The sequence below is a fragment of the Mustelus asterias genome, chromosome 17, assembly GCF_964213995.1.
Source record: "Mustelus asterias chromosome 17, sMusAst1.hap1.1, whole genome shotgun sequence".
In the NCBI taxonomy this organism is placed as follows: Eukaryota; Metazoa; Chordata; class Chondrichthyes; order Carcharhiniformes; family Triakidae; genus Mustelus; species Mustelus asterias.
In genome coordinates this window covers 70,169,920-70,187,952 of record NC_135817.1, presented here as the reverse complement: position 1 = coordinate 70,187,952, position 18,033 = coordinate 70,169,920, and the positions used below count along the sequence as shown (strand labels likewise).

General features: G+C 44.4%; 1 protein-coding gene across 1 annotated transcript in view; it reads right to left on the bottom strand.

Annotated features, from left to right (window-relative positions):
• The window catches only part of LOC144506230 (CD166 antigen-like), a 44,850-nt gene that overhangs the window by 25,679 nt on the left and 1,138 nt on the right, over nucleotides 1-18,033 (bottom strand). The window contains exons 2-7 of the mRNA XM_078232087.1: nucleotides 17,311-17,375; nucleotides 15,105-15,186; nucleotides 12,251-12,433; nucleotides 5,518-5,642; nucleotides 4,440-4,569; nucleotides 2,908-3,020 (exon numbers count right to left, since the gene is read on the bottom strand). Of these exons, the coding sequence (XP_078088213.1) occupies nucleotides 2,908-3,020; nucleotides 4,440-4,569; nucleotides 5,518-5,642; nucleotides 12,251-12,433; nucleotides 15,105-15,186; nucleotides 17,311-17,375 (698 nt within the window). The remainder of the gene's footprint in view (nucleotides 1-2,907; nucleotides 3,021-4,439; nucleotides 4,570-5,517; nucleotides 5,643-12,250; nucleotides 12,434-15,104; nucleotides 15,187-17,310; nucleotides 17,376-18,033) is intronic.

Sequence of the window (18,033 nt, the reverse complement as noted above, 5' to 3'; positions counted from 1 at the left end):
GTTTTATAAAACAGTGGCCAGACGCGCAATAGGATTTTGCTTTGCTGAATGAAGACAATATGCACTTCATCCCCAAGAGATGCACTTACAATCATCCATCAAGTACTTCAAATGAATTAGCAAATGGAACAGATTCCCCCTTCTATCTTCAAGCAATACCTTTTAGATTTCCTAACAAGCAAGGCAAAACCTTATTACTTTGCTTGGTAGCAACTACAGCCACATTTCACCTTGTTCAAATTATAAATTGACATCTAATTGATAGGAAAGTAAGGGTTCCAATGTACTATGCCTTGGAATGATTAAACCTGGGTTCTATTTAGGATTGACTACAGTGAGAGGCATTGCATCAACCACAGAGAGTAAACCGGGAATATTGTAACAGAATGAAAACAGAAGAAGAGAAATGCTAAGGATGGATAGAACACCAAGGGAATTGATATTAGATCAAACAGGTAGTTTGGCAGGTGGGGGGGTGGTGAGGTTTGGTGGGAAGGATGGGTGAATAAGAGAAAGATGGTTGGTCGAACGGGGTGGTTGTTAATTGCCATTATAGGAAAAGATGTTCTCCTTAAATTTACTTTATCAAGTTAATCTCAAGAAGAATTTCCTGACATTTTGCCTGAAACTACTAAGATTTTCCAGTTTTGGCCTTCTCATAAATCAGTACCACCAATATTTGGGAAGGATTGCACGATACAGCAATGCCTAATATATCAGCTGAACATGGATGGACTTATTGGCTTTCTCTCGCTTCTATTTATGTTTGTTTGTAAAGGAGGGGGAGTGGAATGGCAAAGGAAAGGAAACGGAGAGGCATGTTGGGAAAAAACAAGAGATAGAAATCAAGTTCAAAAATGATTGAAAGAAAGGAGGAAAGAAAGGAAATATAGGAATAAAGGAATTGAAGGACAGAAAAGGTCAAGGTCCGTCTTGGACCATAATGAAGTCATTGACTCAACATAGCAATAACTTCCTCCAGCGGTGAAGTGAAAGAAAACCCCAGTGCTGGAAGGCTTTGGTAACCACAGATCCAAAGTGATTCCCTCCTCCAAAGCAGGCTACACTTACTATTTGGCATTTCACAAATTACTCATGTACTTTATCCCAAAGTGTTATTTCCTAAAGGAAGAAGAGGCGAAGAGAAGAGGAACGGAAAAATCAAGAGAAAATAACAATGAAAAGGGACAGAAGGAAAGGAGATTGAACGAGATTAGTGCACGACTTAAAGACAGATGATTTCAACTCTCTCGGGCCAGTATAAATAGTAGCACTATGACCCTTTCTGTTCCATTTATTCTGCTGCTCTGGCTGCCATCATGTTTGGACACCGATTGTTATTTTGAGGTACAAATAAACAAAAGATAAGTTTCTCCAGGGCTGGCGTTAAACTCTACCAGCCCATCCGTGATCCTCCCCCAGATTGCCTCTGATTTCCAGCTACTTCAATGTTTGAACTGGGCAATTTCCCCTCCTCCCAGATCAGATCCAAGGAAATGCAACTGGGCTCCCATTTGGTGCTTGGAGCTCATTGACGGAATAGAAATACTCCCATTCCCGTGACCCGCAACATTTCTGTCGGATCGCGGTGGGGGATGCGCGTCGCCGGCCTTGTACCGGGATTTTCGCATGCGCTGGGAACGCATGCACTTCTTCCAGAGGCGGGGAACTGTCGCCGGTCAGACCACGCTGGAAACCAACGGGAAGGTAGGTAAGTCATTTGGATCTTTTTAAAATGTATTTTAAATATGTTTTAAATGTGATTCTCGGGAACTTTCGGGTCCCGATTGAATCTCCCACCCTGCCAGGAGTAATTAATTCCGGCGGGGTTTACACTAGCTCCCCACATTTGGGGAACTAGTGGGAGACCCCGCCAGAATGAAGGGGGGGGGGCAATCGGGGCCCCCCAAGGGGTCAGGTGGCGGGGGGGTGGTGCCTCCTGGGCATAGGCACCCTGGCAGTGCCAGCCTGTGCCCCCTGGCACTGCCCAAGGGGCAAAGTGCCCACGCCTGGGGGGGGGGCACTTTGGCACTGCCCACCAGGCATCGGGCAGTGCCAAGGGTGGGGTCTGTTGTGGGCAGGGCCTAGGGGTGATCAGTGAGGGTGGGGGATCCCGCTGCCACTCTGCAAACAGGTTCAGTCAGGGATGGAGGGTGGGCTGGGAGGGGGGGGGGGTCTGTTGAGGTGAGGTGTGTGGGGAGATCGCCACTGCCGGGGGGAGTGGGTTGGATATCGGGGTGCTCCGGGAGGGGGGGGGGGGGGGGAGGGTCAGGGCCACGATCGGGCTGCAGTGGGGGGGAGGTGGGCTGGAGGGACAGCATCGCAGGGGTCCCGGGCTGGCCAACAAACGGGGAGACTGACAGATCGGGACCACTGCGCATGTGCAGAGTTCCAGAACTGTCAGACTCTGGCGTGAATAGGCCCCGCCCCCCCCACCCCCCCAGTTTTTAATGAGATTCATGACTGGGCCCTCAGCAGTGCAGAGTGTGGAGATTCAGATGAGAAGCTGAACTGACAAAACAGTCGGGATTTAGAACAGTTTTCCCGCCAATTCAGCGCTTTTGGGAAAATCGCTCCTCCCCCGCCATGAGCTGGGCTTCACATTGGCAGCATTAAGCAAGTGTAAAGCATGCTTTGCCCACCCAATCTCTGCCTTAAGTTACATTATGTTCTAAGTAGTTTACAAAAAGATGGGAAAGTAAAATTGAGAATATTAATTAATTTCTCATGAGTAAATTATTGAAACCATAGCAAATTATTAAATGCTCCCAAAGAACCCACCTCCGAGATTCTAAATGTTGACATTCACTCTGTTGTTCTTTGTCACATCACATCAACTCTGACCAAATTCCACAGCAATAATTCTAGTTATTTAGCACTGGTTGGAAACAATATTCATCAGCTTACTTTCATCAGGGTAACATCCACAGTTACAGAAGACTCAGTAATGCATTCCACGGTCATATTTTCCCCAACCATCTTAGAGATAGCTCCATTAGGATTCATAGTCAAGGTCAAGTCTGTTAACAATAGGACATTTATACATTATTATTTCTCATTTGATTCTTCTACATTTCCATTGTCATTTGTTTCCCAGATTAAAACTCAGGAGTATTATGGATGAAGGACTGAGCCTCTTTTGTTGCAGATTATCTTGGCAGATGTTCTGTCCTCCATTTCCAATCTCTCAAGGTTGCTTTATCCTTGCTGGGGTATAGCTCCTCAGGATCAGAGCATCATCTGGTACCTCAACTAATAACCCTGGTGGCACAATGGTTAGCGCTGCTGCCTCACAGGACTAGGGATCCAGGTTCGATTCCTGGCTTGGGTCACTGTCTGTGTGAAGTTTGCACATTCTCCCTGTTTGCGCCTGGGTTTCCTCCGAGTGCTCCGGTTTCCTCCCACAGTCTGAAAGACGTGCTGGTTAGGTGCATTGGCCATGCTAAATTCTCCCTCAGTGTACCCAAACAGGCACCGGAGTGTGGCGACTAGGGGATTTTCACAGTAACTTCATTGCTGTGTTAATGTAAGCCTACTTGTGACAATAATATACTTTACTGTATTATTTCCAAAAAGCTACACATCTGAGTCTTTAGTATTTAAACTATAAAGTGTAAGCCCAGTGTAGTCAATGGCTGACAACCATTCCAAAACATTTTTGTTCTTCATTATCATGACCACTTTTGGAAAACTTTAGGAAACTAGTGCAATCTGGCTATCAACATTCATATAGTGAAATTTCAGCGATGGGTGAAGTTCTAAATGTTTTATTTAACCCCCTTGGGATAACTTAGATTGTGCAATGGTGTAAAACAAGCGATGATGAATCATCTGCCCATCTTACATCTCTCTCCATTTTTATTTCCATCGCTATTAAGATCTTAAAAATAACCGCTCACTACCACGCTCTGCTTTCTGTCGCTTTGCTCATTTTGTCTATGTTGCCAATGCACCTAGAATTCCACGGTTATCTCTCCTGGTTAATTAATGTTGGTTTATGCAAATAAGAAACAGCAGAGCTCTGCTTTCTCTACCCTTACAGACAGTGGGAGATACAGCTGATTAGTTTTGTGTTATGGACTCGCATCCATTGAGAGTTATGTTTAAATCCCACACAGGCATTCACTGAAAAGGTTCAAATCTCAGGCAATTTATCTTTGATTTTGACGCTTTCTACAGGGTAAATTAAGGTTCCTTAATCAAGCAGAAACCCGGGTAATCAGAAGCTTGTTGTCAAGTTGCACTGTTAGGGTGAATCTGATTAGAGAGACCCGGCCATGCTTCGTCCTTTAAGAGATGACTAAGCGTATCCATCTATGTAGCAGGAAAGTGCTGGCCTATTTTGGTTCGCATTCCCTTAATTAGGAAACGTGCTCAAACGCAATAAAGCGGGACAAAAGAAATCTATAAATACTTCTACTTTTTAAAGAATGACTTACAGTGTACGGTGATGTTAACAGCATCCTTTATGTCAGGATTATCTTGTTGTGAACATGTGTATTCACCAGTATCCTCTTGTGTCACATCAGTCAGTTCATACTGGTTTGTGTTCCTGGTTTTGTCTACTCCCTGTGAAATTCATATTCAATATACATCTGATCATTACAATATAGAGGCAACAAATGAGATGTAATATATTCAGAGTCTGCTGTTAGCAAGAACATATACCAATTATGAAAACATTTTTCTGACAGTAAATTATAATATCCCAACAAGTTGGCGTGTGTGTTTTTAAAAAATGTATTGTGTTCTCAAGGCTCTATTTTATTTAAATATAGATTTTTATAAATAAATATTTTTACTTAAATATAGATGCAAAGTTATACATACAAATGTATTCACACATATACACCTCATGAGGTTACTGTACCATAGGTGTACATATTATGGTTCTACTTCATGCTGGGGTTCTATTGGTTTCCCGCTGTATTACTGTTAGTAGCTTGGCAAAACACCCCCTAGAAACATTGGAGATCCAATCAAAATAACAACAATAAAAAATGCTAGAAAAATTCAGCAGGTCTGGGAGCTCCTGTGGAGAGAGGCCTAATGGGGCAGCACAGTGGTTAGCACTGCTGCCTTACAGCGCCAGGGACCCGGGTTCAATTCCCGGCTTGGGTCACTGCCTGTGCAGAATCTGCGCGTTCTCCCCGTGTCCACGTGGGCTTCCTCCCACAGTCCAAAAGAAGTGCTGGTTAGGTGCATTGGCCACGCTAAATTCTCGCTCAGTGTACCCAAACAGGTGCCAGAGTGTGGCGACTAGGGGATTTTCACAGTAACTTAATTGCAGTGTTAATTACTTGTGACACTAATAGATAAACTTTAATGATGTTGGATTTCCGCTGTTTCCAAATTAATGTATGGACAATGAAATTTCATAAGTGAACGAAGCTGGAAAAAGGATTTGTGGCATTTACAAATAAGGGGTAAAGGACGCTAAAGAAAAAAATCAATTTATTTATTAAATGAAGGGCATGAATTAATTTAAAACTAATGTAATAATTATATTTAACTTACATTCTTACTGAAGATGAATTTGTCCGGTGGAGGATACCCATCGCCTGTGCACAATAATGTAACATTTGTTCCTTCTTCAATGTCTTGCGCTGGGTTCACTCGCAATGAAACTTTTGAAGTTTTGTCTGATCAAAACAAAGTAATACATGTTGGCTCTTACACTCCTGAGAATTTTTTGCATACTTCGCACCACACGTCTTGCATTTCATTTCCTAAAGCAAAATAGTGCAAGATCTGTCAATCTGCAGGTCTCGTATTGTCCACCACCACATAACTGGGCATCAGTAATGATCAAGAGCAGGAATGATTTGGCTGATTTGGCTCCTCTCTCTCCAGTTCAGAAGCCTGAAGCCAACTGTAATAACCCCAACTGCTGCCTGAACTGATTCAAATACTTCTGCCCAAACAGGATTGAACTTGGGAGGCTTGTGTCTGTTGGGTCCATTTACCAGCTGGATAGACTTACCGAGCACAGGGCAGGACTTTTACACATAGTTTTGCTTTTTAATGGGGATTAAATAGCATGGAATGTAGAGTGTGAATGGCGAGGCCAGCATTTATGACCCATCCCTAATTGCTCTCAAGGTGGTGGTGGTGAGCTGCCTTAAGTGCACCCACAGTGCTGTTGGGGAGGGAGTTCCAGGGTTTTGACTCAGCGACAGTGAAGGAGCAGCGACAGGATTCCAAGTCAGGATCATGTTTGACTTGGAGGGGAACTTGCAGCTGGTGTTCCCATGCATCTGCCCCCCTCCCCCCTTGTGTTTCTAGGTGGTAGAGGTAGCGGGTTTGGAAGGTGTTGTCGAAGAAACCTTGGTGAGTTGATGTCACGTGGATGACTATAAATGTATGCCCACAGCAGCTACATTTAAGAATTGCCTTGGCTTCAACCATCTAGTGAAACACTAAGTTGGCAAAATCATTACAGTCCCACTGGAAAATGCACAAAGATTCAGCCCCTATCTCAGCCCATTTGCTGCTGAAGCTCCAATCCATGTTTTGACTATTTCAATGTCCTCCTGGCTGGCTGCCCATCCTCCCCACTTCATAAAGTTAACCTCATCCAAAACTCCTGTATCCCAATTTGCACCAATATCTATTCACCCCTCAATCCTCTGCTCACTGGCCTGCAGTGGCTCCCTGTTCAACAATGCCTCCATTGAAGAAATTCTCATCCTTATCTTTAAATCCCTCTAAGCCTTCAACCTTCCTTATCTCTGCAACTCTTCCAGTCCTGCAACGCTCTGAGATATCCACACTCCTCCAATTTTAACCTCTTGTTCATTCCTGATGTAATCATCCCACCACTGAGAGCAATGCCTTCAGCTGCTGAGGCACAAGTTCTCCTTCTGAGACTCTATCTGTCTCTCTTCATCCCTTACCTCGGTTAAAGATGCTGCTACGAGTTTATCTTTTTGAGCAAGTTTTTGATTGACTCTCCTAATTGGTGTCAAATTTTGTTTGATAACACTCCTTGTGAAATTACATTGGGACCTTTGACCATGAAAAATTCACAGTAGACAACACCTCATTTTAACCTCATTAGCTACCCTGATCATTGACTCTACCCTAGCCTGGGAAATCAACCTGCCTGAACATTGACTCACAGAGAGGAAAGGGTTTTAGATAAGTGAAAGTTGCTATTTTTAGGTATGTCGTTTATAATAAGCATACATTTTAGTCACTGGAGATAGTCAAACCATTGATCAGGTGGGTTGTATTTAAAAAAACATTTTACTGCCACGTTACATTTACCCACTGTCAGTGCAGAATAAACCAAATGACCAGGAGATTCTCTAACTCCCGGCTATGCTAAATTGCAGAATTGCTGTTCAATGATTTCAGAAAGAAAACGATTTTAATTGCTTTAAATGCAACGTATATGAGAGCTAATATAAAATGAAGCATTGTTAGAATGAAAGCTAGAAATAATCAACTTTAAATGTGCACAAGAAGCACTGGACCAGGTTGACCATGCCATTAATCAAATGCTCTGAACTAGCTAATAGTTTTATTATTACCGTTGAGTACACATGATAATGGATCTGCTTAAGTGCTGACCTGTCGCAGGCCAATTCACTGATTAGTTTGAAGGCTGATTGTGAATGAGTTTCAGGATGAATCACTGGGAATGGCTTTATTGCTGTTTGTTGTTGTCTTGGGTGTTGTTCCTGACAATTCCTTTTGCAGAATGAACCGCAAAATATCAAAAATCTGTCCTCTTCCACATGGATTTTGAATTTGCCTGTATTATCTTTTGGCGCGACTGTCGGTCTTTTTCAGCATAGGGAAGTGTGTGAAATGTTGGTGATCAGGCGAGAACCACAATATCGTGACTCAAATATTCAAATAATGCAATTTTGGGTTTCTTTTCATCCCCAGTGTCTCCAATCACATTTGCATCTATGTCTGTGGGTGGCCATATGGAAAAAACTTTCATCTCTGGGGGAGGTGGTGGCACAGTGGTATTGTCACTGGACTAGTAATCCAGAGAGGGTAATGCTCTGGGGTCCCGGGTTCGAATCCCACCACGGCAGATGGTGACATTTGAATTCAATAAAAAAACAAAATCAGGAATTAAAAGTCTAATGATGACTAATGAAACCATTGTCAATTGTTGTTAAAAACCCATTTGGTTCACTGATGTCCTTTAGGGAAGGAAATCTGTTGTCCTTGCCTGGACTGGCTTATATGTGACTCCAGAGCCACAGCAATGGGGTTGACTCTTAAATGCTCTCAGGGATGGGCAATAAATGCATGACTAGCCAGCGACACCCACATCCCATGAATAAAACAAAATTCACAAGACCAGCTAAAGTTCTCAAATCAGGTAAGGCTCTCAGTTCTAGTAATTTGGTGAAGGATAAATACCAATTCCTTTGAGATAGAGGACATTCCATCCATCTGGAAAAACACATGAATCCTCAGACTGGCAATTGCTTTGCAATCTTGCTTTGATTGACAGTTTTGGTTCATTGTTGAAGGCACCCTTTTGCACCAGCTGAGTTCAAGAGGCAAATAATCAGACTGAAGACTAGTTTTTCCCGTTTCCTCTCTCTCTACTTGCAGAGGAAGCTAATTAAATCAGCCGTTTTGCTTCTGTGGATATCCGTTCTTAATACACTGAGTATGTGATTTCAGCCGAAGCAATTCCTTCAATGTGTTATCTTCCTCCCTGGATGAAGGCAGCTCCAACAACACTCAAGAAGTTCAGCACCATCCAGAACAAAGCAGCCCACATGTCTGGCACCCTATTCACCACCTATGCACAGTGGCAGCAGTGTGTACCATCTACAAGATGCACTTCAGCAACTCACCAACGCCTCCTTCAACAGCAGCTCTCAAACCTGTGATTTTACCATCTAGAGGGACAAAGGCAGCAGACACATGGGAACACCACCGCCTGGAAGTTCCTCTCTAAGCCACGCAACATTCTGACTTGGAAATATATCAGGTTAAAATCAAACAGGTGTATTTGGAATCACGAGCTTCCAGGGCGCTGCTTCTTCATCAGGTGAGTGGAGAGGTAAGTTTCACAAACACGGCATATATAGACACAGGCTCGATTGCAAGATAATGGTTGGAATGCGAGTCTTAACAGGTACAGACAGTGCGAGTGGAGAGAGGGATAATCACAGGTTAAAGAGGCGTGAATTGTCTCAAGCCAGGACAGTTAGCAAGATACCAAGTTTCTCAAGTTTCCTGTTCTTGGTATGCATGTAGGTGGCGTAGTTCCGTTGTCTTGTCTGCTTGGCAGTATCTCACAGCTGGTCTGCTGCGTCCTGAGCACAAGTTGAGAATATGGACCTGTAAAGACTTCATTACCTGTAAAGACTCACATTCCAACCATTATCTTGCAATTGTGCCTGATGAAGGGGCAGCACTCCGAAAGCCCGTGATTCCAAATAAACCTGTTGGACTTTAACCTGGTGTTGAGAGACTTCTTACTGTGCCCACCCCAGTCCAACGCCAACGTCTCCACATCATGGAAATATATTGCCGTCGCTTCATTGTCGCTGGATCAAAACCCTGGAACTCCCTCCCTAACAGCACTGTGGGTATACCATGGACTGCTACTGTTAAAGAAGGCGGCTCACCACCACCTTCCCGAGGGCAATTAGTGATGGGCAATAAATGCTGATTTGGCCAGCATCCTTTGAAAGAATTTTTTTTAAATGGAGAAAGTGATATCAGACATGCAATCTGAGTGTGGAGGAATCAAAAGCTGTTAAGTTTGTAATTATCATTGGGTATGAGGACGCTGACCGCATGTTTATAAATAATGTTGTCATGGACAGCACATGGATGAACCAGTGGAGAAGAGCGAGGAAAGAAACTTTGGGGATTTCGGCAGCAATGCTCCGAGCCTGGAAGAGAAGTTAAAATTGGAGAGACCCTGGCCATTATCAAGTGAATAAGTGTGTAAACAAGCAAATGCAGTCTGACTGAGCTGCACAATGAGGAAAGGTGTTGAAGATGACTGGTATGTTGGCAACAGAGAGGCTGAGGAGGGATACAACACAAAGCTCACAGAGTTGCTGGGAGGAATGGTATTGTGTTATAAGATGGGGCACTATTTTGACTAAGCGCAATTTCAAACTAACAGCGAGGGAAACTAGCCAGAGCCACTGGGGCGACTTTAAAAGAAGTACAATGAGAAGTCTCACACCAGGTTAAAGGCCAACAGGTTCATTTAGAATCATGCGCTTTCGGAACGCTCGTGTCACCTGATGAAGGAGCGGCGCTCCGAAAGCTCGTGATTCCAAATAAGCCTGTTGGACTTTAACCTGGTGTTGTGAGACTTCTTACTGTGCCCACCCCAGTTCAACACCAGCACCTTCACATCTTTAAAAAAGTAGATCGAGTTGCGATGTGCTACTCTCTGTTACTTTAACGTGAGTGGGGGAGCATGGGTGGTTTGTCCACTAGACCAAGCTACTGGCAATAGCAACCAGGGCTAGGTGAGACTTGGTGAAATAAGTATATAGCTTTGAGATTCCTTGAGGGCCATGAGGAACAGGGGCATGCATTATCCAAGAGTTCCCTCTGAGGAAATGACAAGCTGTTCATGAAACAGAGGTGTAGCTGAAATGGTAGTTTGAAATATTATATATTAGAATATTAGAAACCCTACAGTGCAGAAGGAGGCCATTCGGCCCATCGAGTCTGCACCGACCACAATCCCACCCAGGCCCTACCCCCACATATTTACCCGCTAATCCCTCTAACCTACGCATCCCAGGACTCTAAGGGACAATTTTTAACCTGGCCAATCAACCTAACCCGCACATCTTTGGACTGTGGGAGGAAACCGGAGCACCCGGAGGAAACCCACGCAGACACGAGGAGAATGTGCAAACTCCACACAGACAGTGACCCGAGCCGGGAATCGAACCCAGGACCCTGGAGCTGTGAAGCAGCAGTGCTAACCACTGTGCTACCGTGCCGCCCTGCTGCTGTGGCCCAGGGTGACCTGGCGGTGGTGGTTCACGGCTATTTTGAAATGAAGGGGTATAGTAACCGAGGAGAAAAAAGATTAACAAGGTCAGATGGCAGGACACAACTGAAATTCTTAGGTACAGATACAGAATGATTGACAAGTAAATGTAAATGGTATGTTGGCCTTCAAGAGGATTTGACTACAAGAGTACGAATGTCTTACTGCAGCTGTGAGACCACACCTGGAGTACTGTGTGCAGGTTTGGGCTCCTTCCCTATGAAAGGATACATTTGCCATAGAGGGAAGGTTCACCCAGACTGAGCCCTGGGACGTTGTGTGAAGAGAGATTGGGTCAACTAGGCCTGTATTCAGTGGAATTTAGAAGAATGAGAGGGGATCTCATTGAAACATATAAAATTCTGACAGGGCTGGATAGATTGGATGCTGAGATGATGTTTTCCCTGGCAGGGGGTGGGGGGGGTTATCCTGGAACAAGGAGACATGGTCTCAGGATACAGGGTAGGCCATTCAGGACTGAGATAAGACAATTCTTCACTCAGAGGATGGAATTCTCTATCACACAAGGCTGTGGAGGCCAAGTCACTAAATGTATTTAAGAAAGAAATAGATTTCTAGACAGCAAAGCTGAAGGGTGTGCTTTGTCTGTATAAGCGCGCAAAAAACAATACTTTTCACTATGCTAATACATGTGACAATAATAAATCAAATCAAATCAAATCAGTCAAGGGATATGGAGAGAGATTGGGAGTGTGGCGTTGAGATAGAAGATCAGCCATAATCACACTGAATGGCAGGGCAGGCTCAATGGGCCGAATGGCCTACACTGACTCCTATTTGTTACATTTCGATGTTTAAATTGTATGCTTGTTGAATACACAAGCTGGGATTTGCAGGTAAGGTTGCTATGGTGTGACATTGACGTTTACGGTAAACTAGAGTAACGACAGGTCAATGCTGATAAACATCTAACAGTGGTAAATAACAGCCATTTTGTTTCTGAGTTTCACTGTCAAACTTAAGCACGTAAATATAGGCTGATACTTCAGTTTAGCATTGAAGGAACGCTACACTTTCAGAGAGACCCTATGCTTTTGATAAACTGCGATCTCATCTGAATGTTTGGATGGATGGAAAAGATTTCATAGCAGTGCTTGAAGAGGTGAAGAAGGAGTTCTGCTGGCATCCTGGCCAACATTTATCCTACAACCAACATTTGAGTTTGTTAGATGGCCAGCACTATCTTAGCAGAGACTTGATCTGGTGATTGCTACTTACAGTGTACAAACAGAGTGACAGGCGGAGACACTTTGGACACTTTCTTGTCTTGGCCTTCAAAGTAAGTTGCTTTGCAGTAAAAGGAAACTTCTCTGTCCTCCCTTTTTGACGAATACCTCAGAGTAGACTGTGTGTTGAAATAACCTTTTTCATCAGTGGTAACTTTATTCTCAGTCACCATGGCTAGAAAAGAGTAAGTGAAATTTCCATTAGGATCATAGATTGGTTTCAGCCATTCAATCCACCGAGGTCAATGCCAGTTTTCTGGCATTGAGCAATTTAGCTATCCCGCTCCCCCTGTTGTCCTTCAAATTATTTCTCTTCAGGTGCTTCTCTGACTCCCTTTAAAGGTCTCCAGCACCTGTCTGGCAGTGCACTTCAAGTTGTAACCACTTGCTTCATTTTTCCGCACATCACTTTAACCCGTGTCCTCGAGTTCTCGAATCATTCGCCGAAGGATGGATTTGGACATGCATTTCAATCAAAATTTCCTTTGACAGCCCAGTACCTGCAGTATCATAGTGAAGCCATCAGGCTATTGCAACTCTGAATCTGTTACTGGCATTTTCATAGAAGCCTTTGCTGCAGCAAGGGTTTTCAAACAGGAGACTAAACACTCCCGTGTTCCTAGTGGCACGGTGGCACAGTGGTTAGCACTGCTGCCTCACAGCGCTAGGGACCCAGGTTCACTTCCACCTCGGGTCACTGTCGGTGTGGTGATTGCACATCCTCCCCGTGTCTGCGTGGGTTTCCTCCCACACTTTAAAGATGTGCAGGTTTGGTGGAGTGACCACGTTAAATTGCCCCTTAGTGTCCAAAGATGTGTAGGTTAGGGGGATTACCAAGGTAAAATACTTGGGGTTACGGGAATGGGGGGGGGAGGGAGGCCCTAGGTAAGATGCTCTGTAGGAGAGTCGGTGCAGACTTGATGGACTGAATGGCCTCCTTCTGTAGGGTGATTCATGACTCTGAAAAGGTCAGATCATGCAGGTTAGCTTTACCACACTTGGCTGGAACATGGAATAACAGACAATGCTGTTCCTGGAATCCATCCCATAATATTCTCGTGTATCTGGCAGTGGTTGACTAAAAGAAGGCCTTTGGTGTCTATGAAAGTATATCTGGGCGATTCCATCTGAGAAGGGCTCAGTGGATGTGGGAGAGCAAATAAATGTTTTAAGATCACGTACTAAAATGAAAGCAAAATACTGCAAATGGTGGAAATCTGAAATAAAAACAGAAAAATGCTGGATAAACTCGGAGGTCTGGCAGCATCTGTGGAGAAAGATACAGTTAACATTTCAAGTCTGTGTGACTCCTTCAGTCACACACTCTTGAAACGTTGGGTGGAATTTCCTCAAAAGAAATGGCAAAGTGTCAAGTTGTGACTGAAAACCGGCATGCTTCTCTCCAGAAACACAGCCTAGTTTTCTCAACAGATCTGCTGACATTCTGTAAACGACAGGAAGCAGGGGGTGTGGTTTGTCTGCCACAGTGGCGGGGCAGGGTGGGGCCTGATAGAGACGGCAAGGCCAGCACAACAGAGATCAGAACCCCCGGTTTCAAAGTTAACTTGAAGGCCCCACTGTTCCCCCCCCCCCCCCCCCCCCCCACTCCCTGCAAATGGTCACTGGGACCCCTCGCGAACAAGAACACCCCAAATCCTCCCACACACAGGGGCATACCATCCCCCTACCACTCAAAGATCAGAGCACTATCCCCCCCACCTCCCAAAACCCTCAAAGACGAGGGCACCCACAGTTGGCACTGCCAGGGTGCCAGGGCCACATTCCTCACCACCCGGGAGCGACACTCACTCCCACACCCTTGGCGTGGTTATTATGACTGGTTTTTGTTTTTGAAAACCAGCAGTGATTCCCGCCAACATGATGTCATGCCAGGGATGGGGCTGGGGGAGAGAGAGCAGTCAAAGGGGCCGGATGCACAGGTTTAAGGTCTTCTAATATTTAAATTCATTTAAAATCATGCACAAAGGACATGAACCTGATCATGTAAGCGGGGAGGGGGGTGTTGGAGGGTAGGGCAGAGAAGATCTCAAGCCGAGATCTTGCTGGCGTAAATCCCATAATGGCCATCTCGTAAGATTTATCGACCATAAAGGGATTTGTGTCCGGAGTAAATGAGCCTGTAAAATCGCACCGATTAACCCAGTGAGTTCATCCAGCATTTTCTGTTTTTATTTAAGAACATGCACTGCTGATTGCAGAGAGGAAGTAGTAGTCAATAGATCATTAATCCAGAAACTCAGCTGAGGTTCTGGGGAGCTGGATTCGAATCCTGCCACGGCTGATGGTGGAATTTGAATTCAATAAAAGAAAATCTGGAATTAAAAATCTACTGACGACCATGAAACCATTGTCGACTGTCGAAAAAACCCGTCTGGTTCACTAATGTCCTTTAGGGAAGGAAATCCGCCATCCTTGCCTGGCCTGGCCTACATGTGACTCCAGAGCCACAGCAATGTGGTTGACTCTCGGCTGCCCTCCAAGGGAAACTAGGGATGGGCAATAAATGCTGGCCAGCCAGTGACGCCCATGTCCCACGAATTAATTAATTTTTAAAAATGAGATGCCACAACTAACTTCAGTGGCTTAGGTGCTGTAGGACAGAAATCGTCCAGTTTCCTCTCCTGTTTACTATCCAGTGAAGTTTCCTCCATACAAGTTTAGGACCAGGCTGAAATCTGAGCCAGTTTGCACCCAAACGGCCTGATGTCATGACTAGCTCACAAATGCATCCATCTAATCTGAGGACAGATATCAACCCCCATGTGAAATGTCAAATTGAACTGGTAAACATATTCAACGTACATTCAGCGATCCTAGAATCGTACCTGAGCTATCCAGATCCGAAGGCTCTTGATGCCAGGTAATGTTGGCGACAGGGTAGCTATTGTTCACAACACACACACCAACCTGAGGTGAAAGGGAATAGGCAGGAAAAAAACACAATTACATTCCTGAAAAGTGCTACATTTTGTGTGCATCAACCATCAGTGTTTTTTCTTGTTGGGAGTCCATAATGGCAGAGTCTGAATGGAAATTTGTGCGTAAACCTATAGAGCCTTGAAACGTACCTGTATCACTGCTCCTTGCTAACACCATGTATACATAGTCTGATGGACAGAAAATGCCAGTTAATGTTAATGAATAGAAAATAATGGGCTGGGAATGCCAGACCAGGTAAGGATGGCAGGTTCTGCGCTTCATTAGAGTGCGTGATGCCTTAAATGTAGTGAATGTTGAAAAACAATTCTGACAATGTTGCCCATCACTGAACACTTGATTTTTTAAAAAGTGTAATTAACAACTGACATTAATCAGCACAGGGGCGGCACAGTGGGTTAGCATTGCTGCCTGGCAGAGTGGTTAGCACTGCTGCCTGGCAGAGTGGTTAGCACTGCTGCCTCACAGCGCCAGGGACCCGGGTTCGATTCCCGGCTTGGGTCACTGACTGTCTGGAGTCTGCACGTTGTCCTTGTGTCTGCATGGGTTTCCTCCGAGTGCTCCGGTTTCCTCCTATAGTCCAAAGATGCGCAGGTTAGGTGCATTGGCCATGCTAAATTCTCCCTCGGTGTACCCGAACAGGGGATTTTCACAGTAACTACATTGAAGTGTTAATGTAAGCCTACTTGTGACACTAATAAATAAAATAAACTCTAACTTTAAATTAAGCACTGTACAAATATAACTTTATTCATTATTCTGTGATGTATATGTAACGGAATAATGCATGATAGGCAAGGTCATAAGGATTTTTAGGAATAAAGAAGGCCAGAAATTATTTTTGAAAAGATCAAATGCCAGCAACACAAATCTCAATTCCTTCCCATTTCCAGAAATCCATGCTACTTGTATCAGTTTATACTGGCTGCTTCAACGAGGCAGTGGTATCGTGGTATTGTCACTGGACTAGTAATCCAGAGAAACCCTCTGGAGACTCATGTTCCATTCCTACCGCAGATGTTGAAATCTGAATTCAATAAGAAGTCTGGAATTAAAAGTCCAATGATGACCATGAAACGAGAGTCATAAAAACCCATCTGGTTCACTCTTGTCCCTTTTGGAAAGGAAATTTGCCAACTGTACCTGGCCTGGCCTACATGTGACTCCAGACCCACAGCAATGTGGTTGAGTCTTAAATGCCATCTGAAATGACCAAAACCATTCAGTTCAAGGCGACTTGGGGATGGGCAATAAATGTTGGCCCAGCCAGCGATGCCCACAACCCATGAATGAACGAAAAAAAAAGCAATTGCCTTCCTTGGTAATGAAGAAGAATCATAAGGACTCTCCTCTGTTTCTCTCTCCACAGATGCTGCCAAACCTCCTGAGGTTTGCCAGCATTTTCTAGTTTTATTTCAGATTGTGCCAGGGGACAGTACCAGTGGGCCCCTCTGGAGAGCACCATCCGGGGGGCGGGGGGGGGGGTGCACACCAGTTTTCTCGCCTCAGACAGCACTCAGTGCAAATAACAGACAATTCCACCCGCAGTCTACCACTTTGCAAATACAAACCATGGCCTCTTATTATCAGGCGAGGCAATAGCCTAGTGGTATTACCGCCAAATTATTAATCCAGAAACTCAGCTAATGTTCTGGGGACCTGGGTTCGAATCCCACCATGGCATTTGAATTCAATAAAAATAAATGAATATGTGGAATTAAGAATCTACTGATCACCAAGAAAAGCATTGCCGATTGTCGCAAAAACCCATCTGGTTCACTAATGTCCTTTAGGGGAGGAAATCTGCTGTCCTTACCTGGTCTGGCCTATTTGTGACTCCAAAGCCATAGCCATGTGGCTGACTCTCAACTGCCCTCTGAAACTGCCTAGCAAGCTACTCAGTTCAAGGACAACTCGGGTTCGGCAATAAATGCCGGCCAGCCAGCGATGCCCATGTCCCACGAACGAATAAAAAAAAGTTATGTGGAACACAGCTGCATAATACCCAGAGCTTCCCAGGCAATTCTGGCCATCAGTCTGCACAGCCAGCTAGCTCTTTTGCTGACGTTACTCATGTGTGTGTCTTGCACGCACCTGCTGCTGTTCGCCTTCTTCTAGGAATGCAGCTGGTTCCACAATCTCAGGATTAGATGGTATTTCTAAAAGAAATAAAGAAAAAGTTAGGCATAAAAATGATTCATAGAAAATACATATTAAGGAACTGAAACTACTACATGCACCAGAATATAGTATATGGGAATTATTTTAGTAAGGAAGTTTACTTTGCATTCTGCAAGACATGATACATTTCTAACCAATGCGTAACTACAGCAGGGGGTGATCCAGTTTTCAAAGTGCCCCATTTTAGATAATAATGAAGGATGATCATAGACTGTGTAGAGACAGCTTCATTGAAGAGGTTCAGGAAGCTGAGGTGACAAGCTCGCTTCACAGCCGAGGGAAAACATATCAGCACACAGGATCGATGTGAGTGGTACTTGCATGAGCAGTACAATTAATGACATCTGCCTGCCATGCCTGAAACAGAATCTGATAAAAGCTGTCACACTTGAAGGGGAATGAATGTGGATAATTGTGAAAATTGTAAACTGCCATATCTGGGTATCTGAGTTAATGACAAGTGTTGACTTGAGCAGTAAACATAACTTCATCCAGTCACAGGCTCAGACTGCAACACTCAGGGAGCCACTGAGGTTTGGTGCATATTATTCACGCAGGTTAAAACAGAGGAAAGGCAGATGAATACTCATCATTATGTACACATGCAACTGACTATGTCAGTACATTCAATCAGCT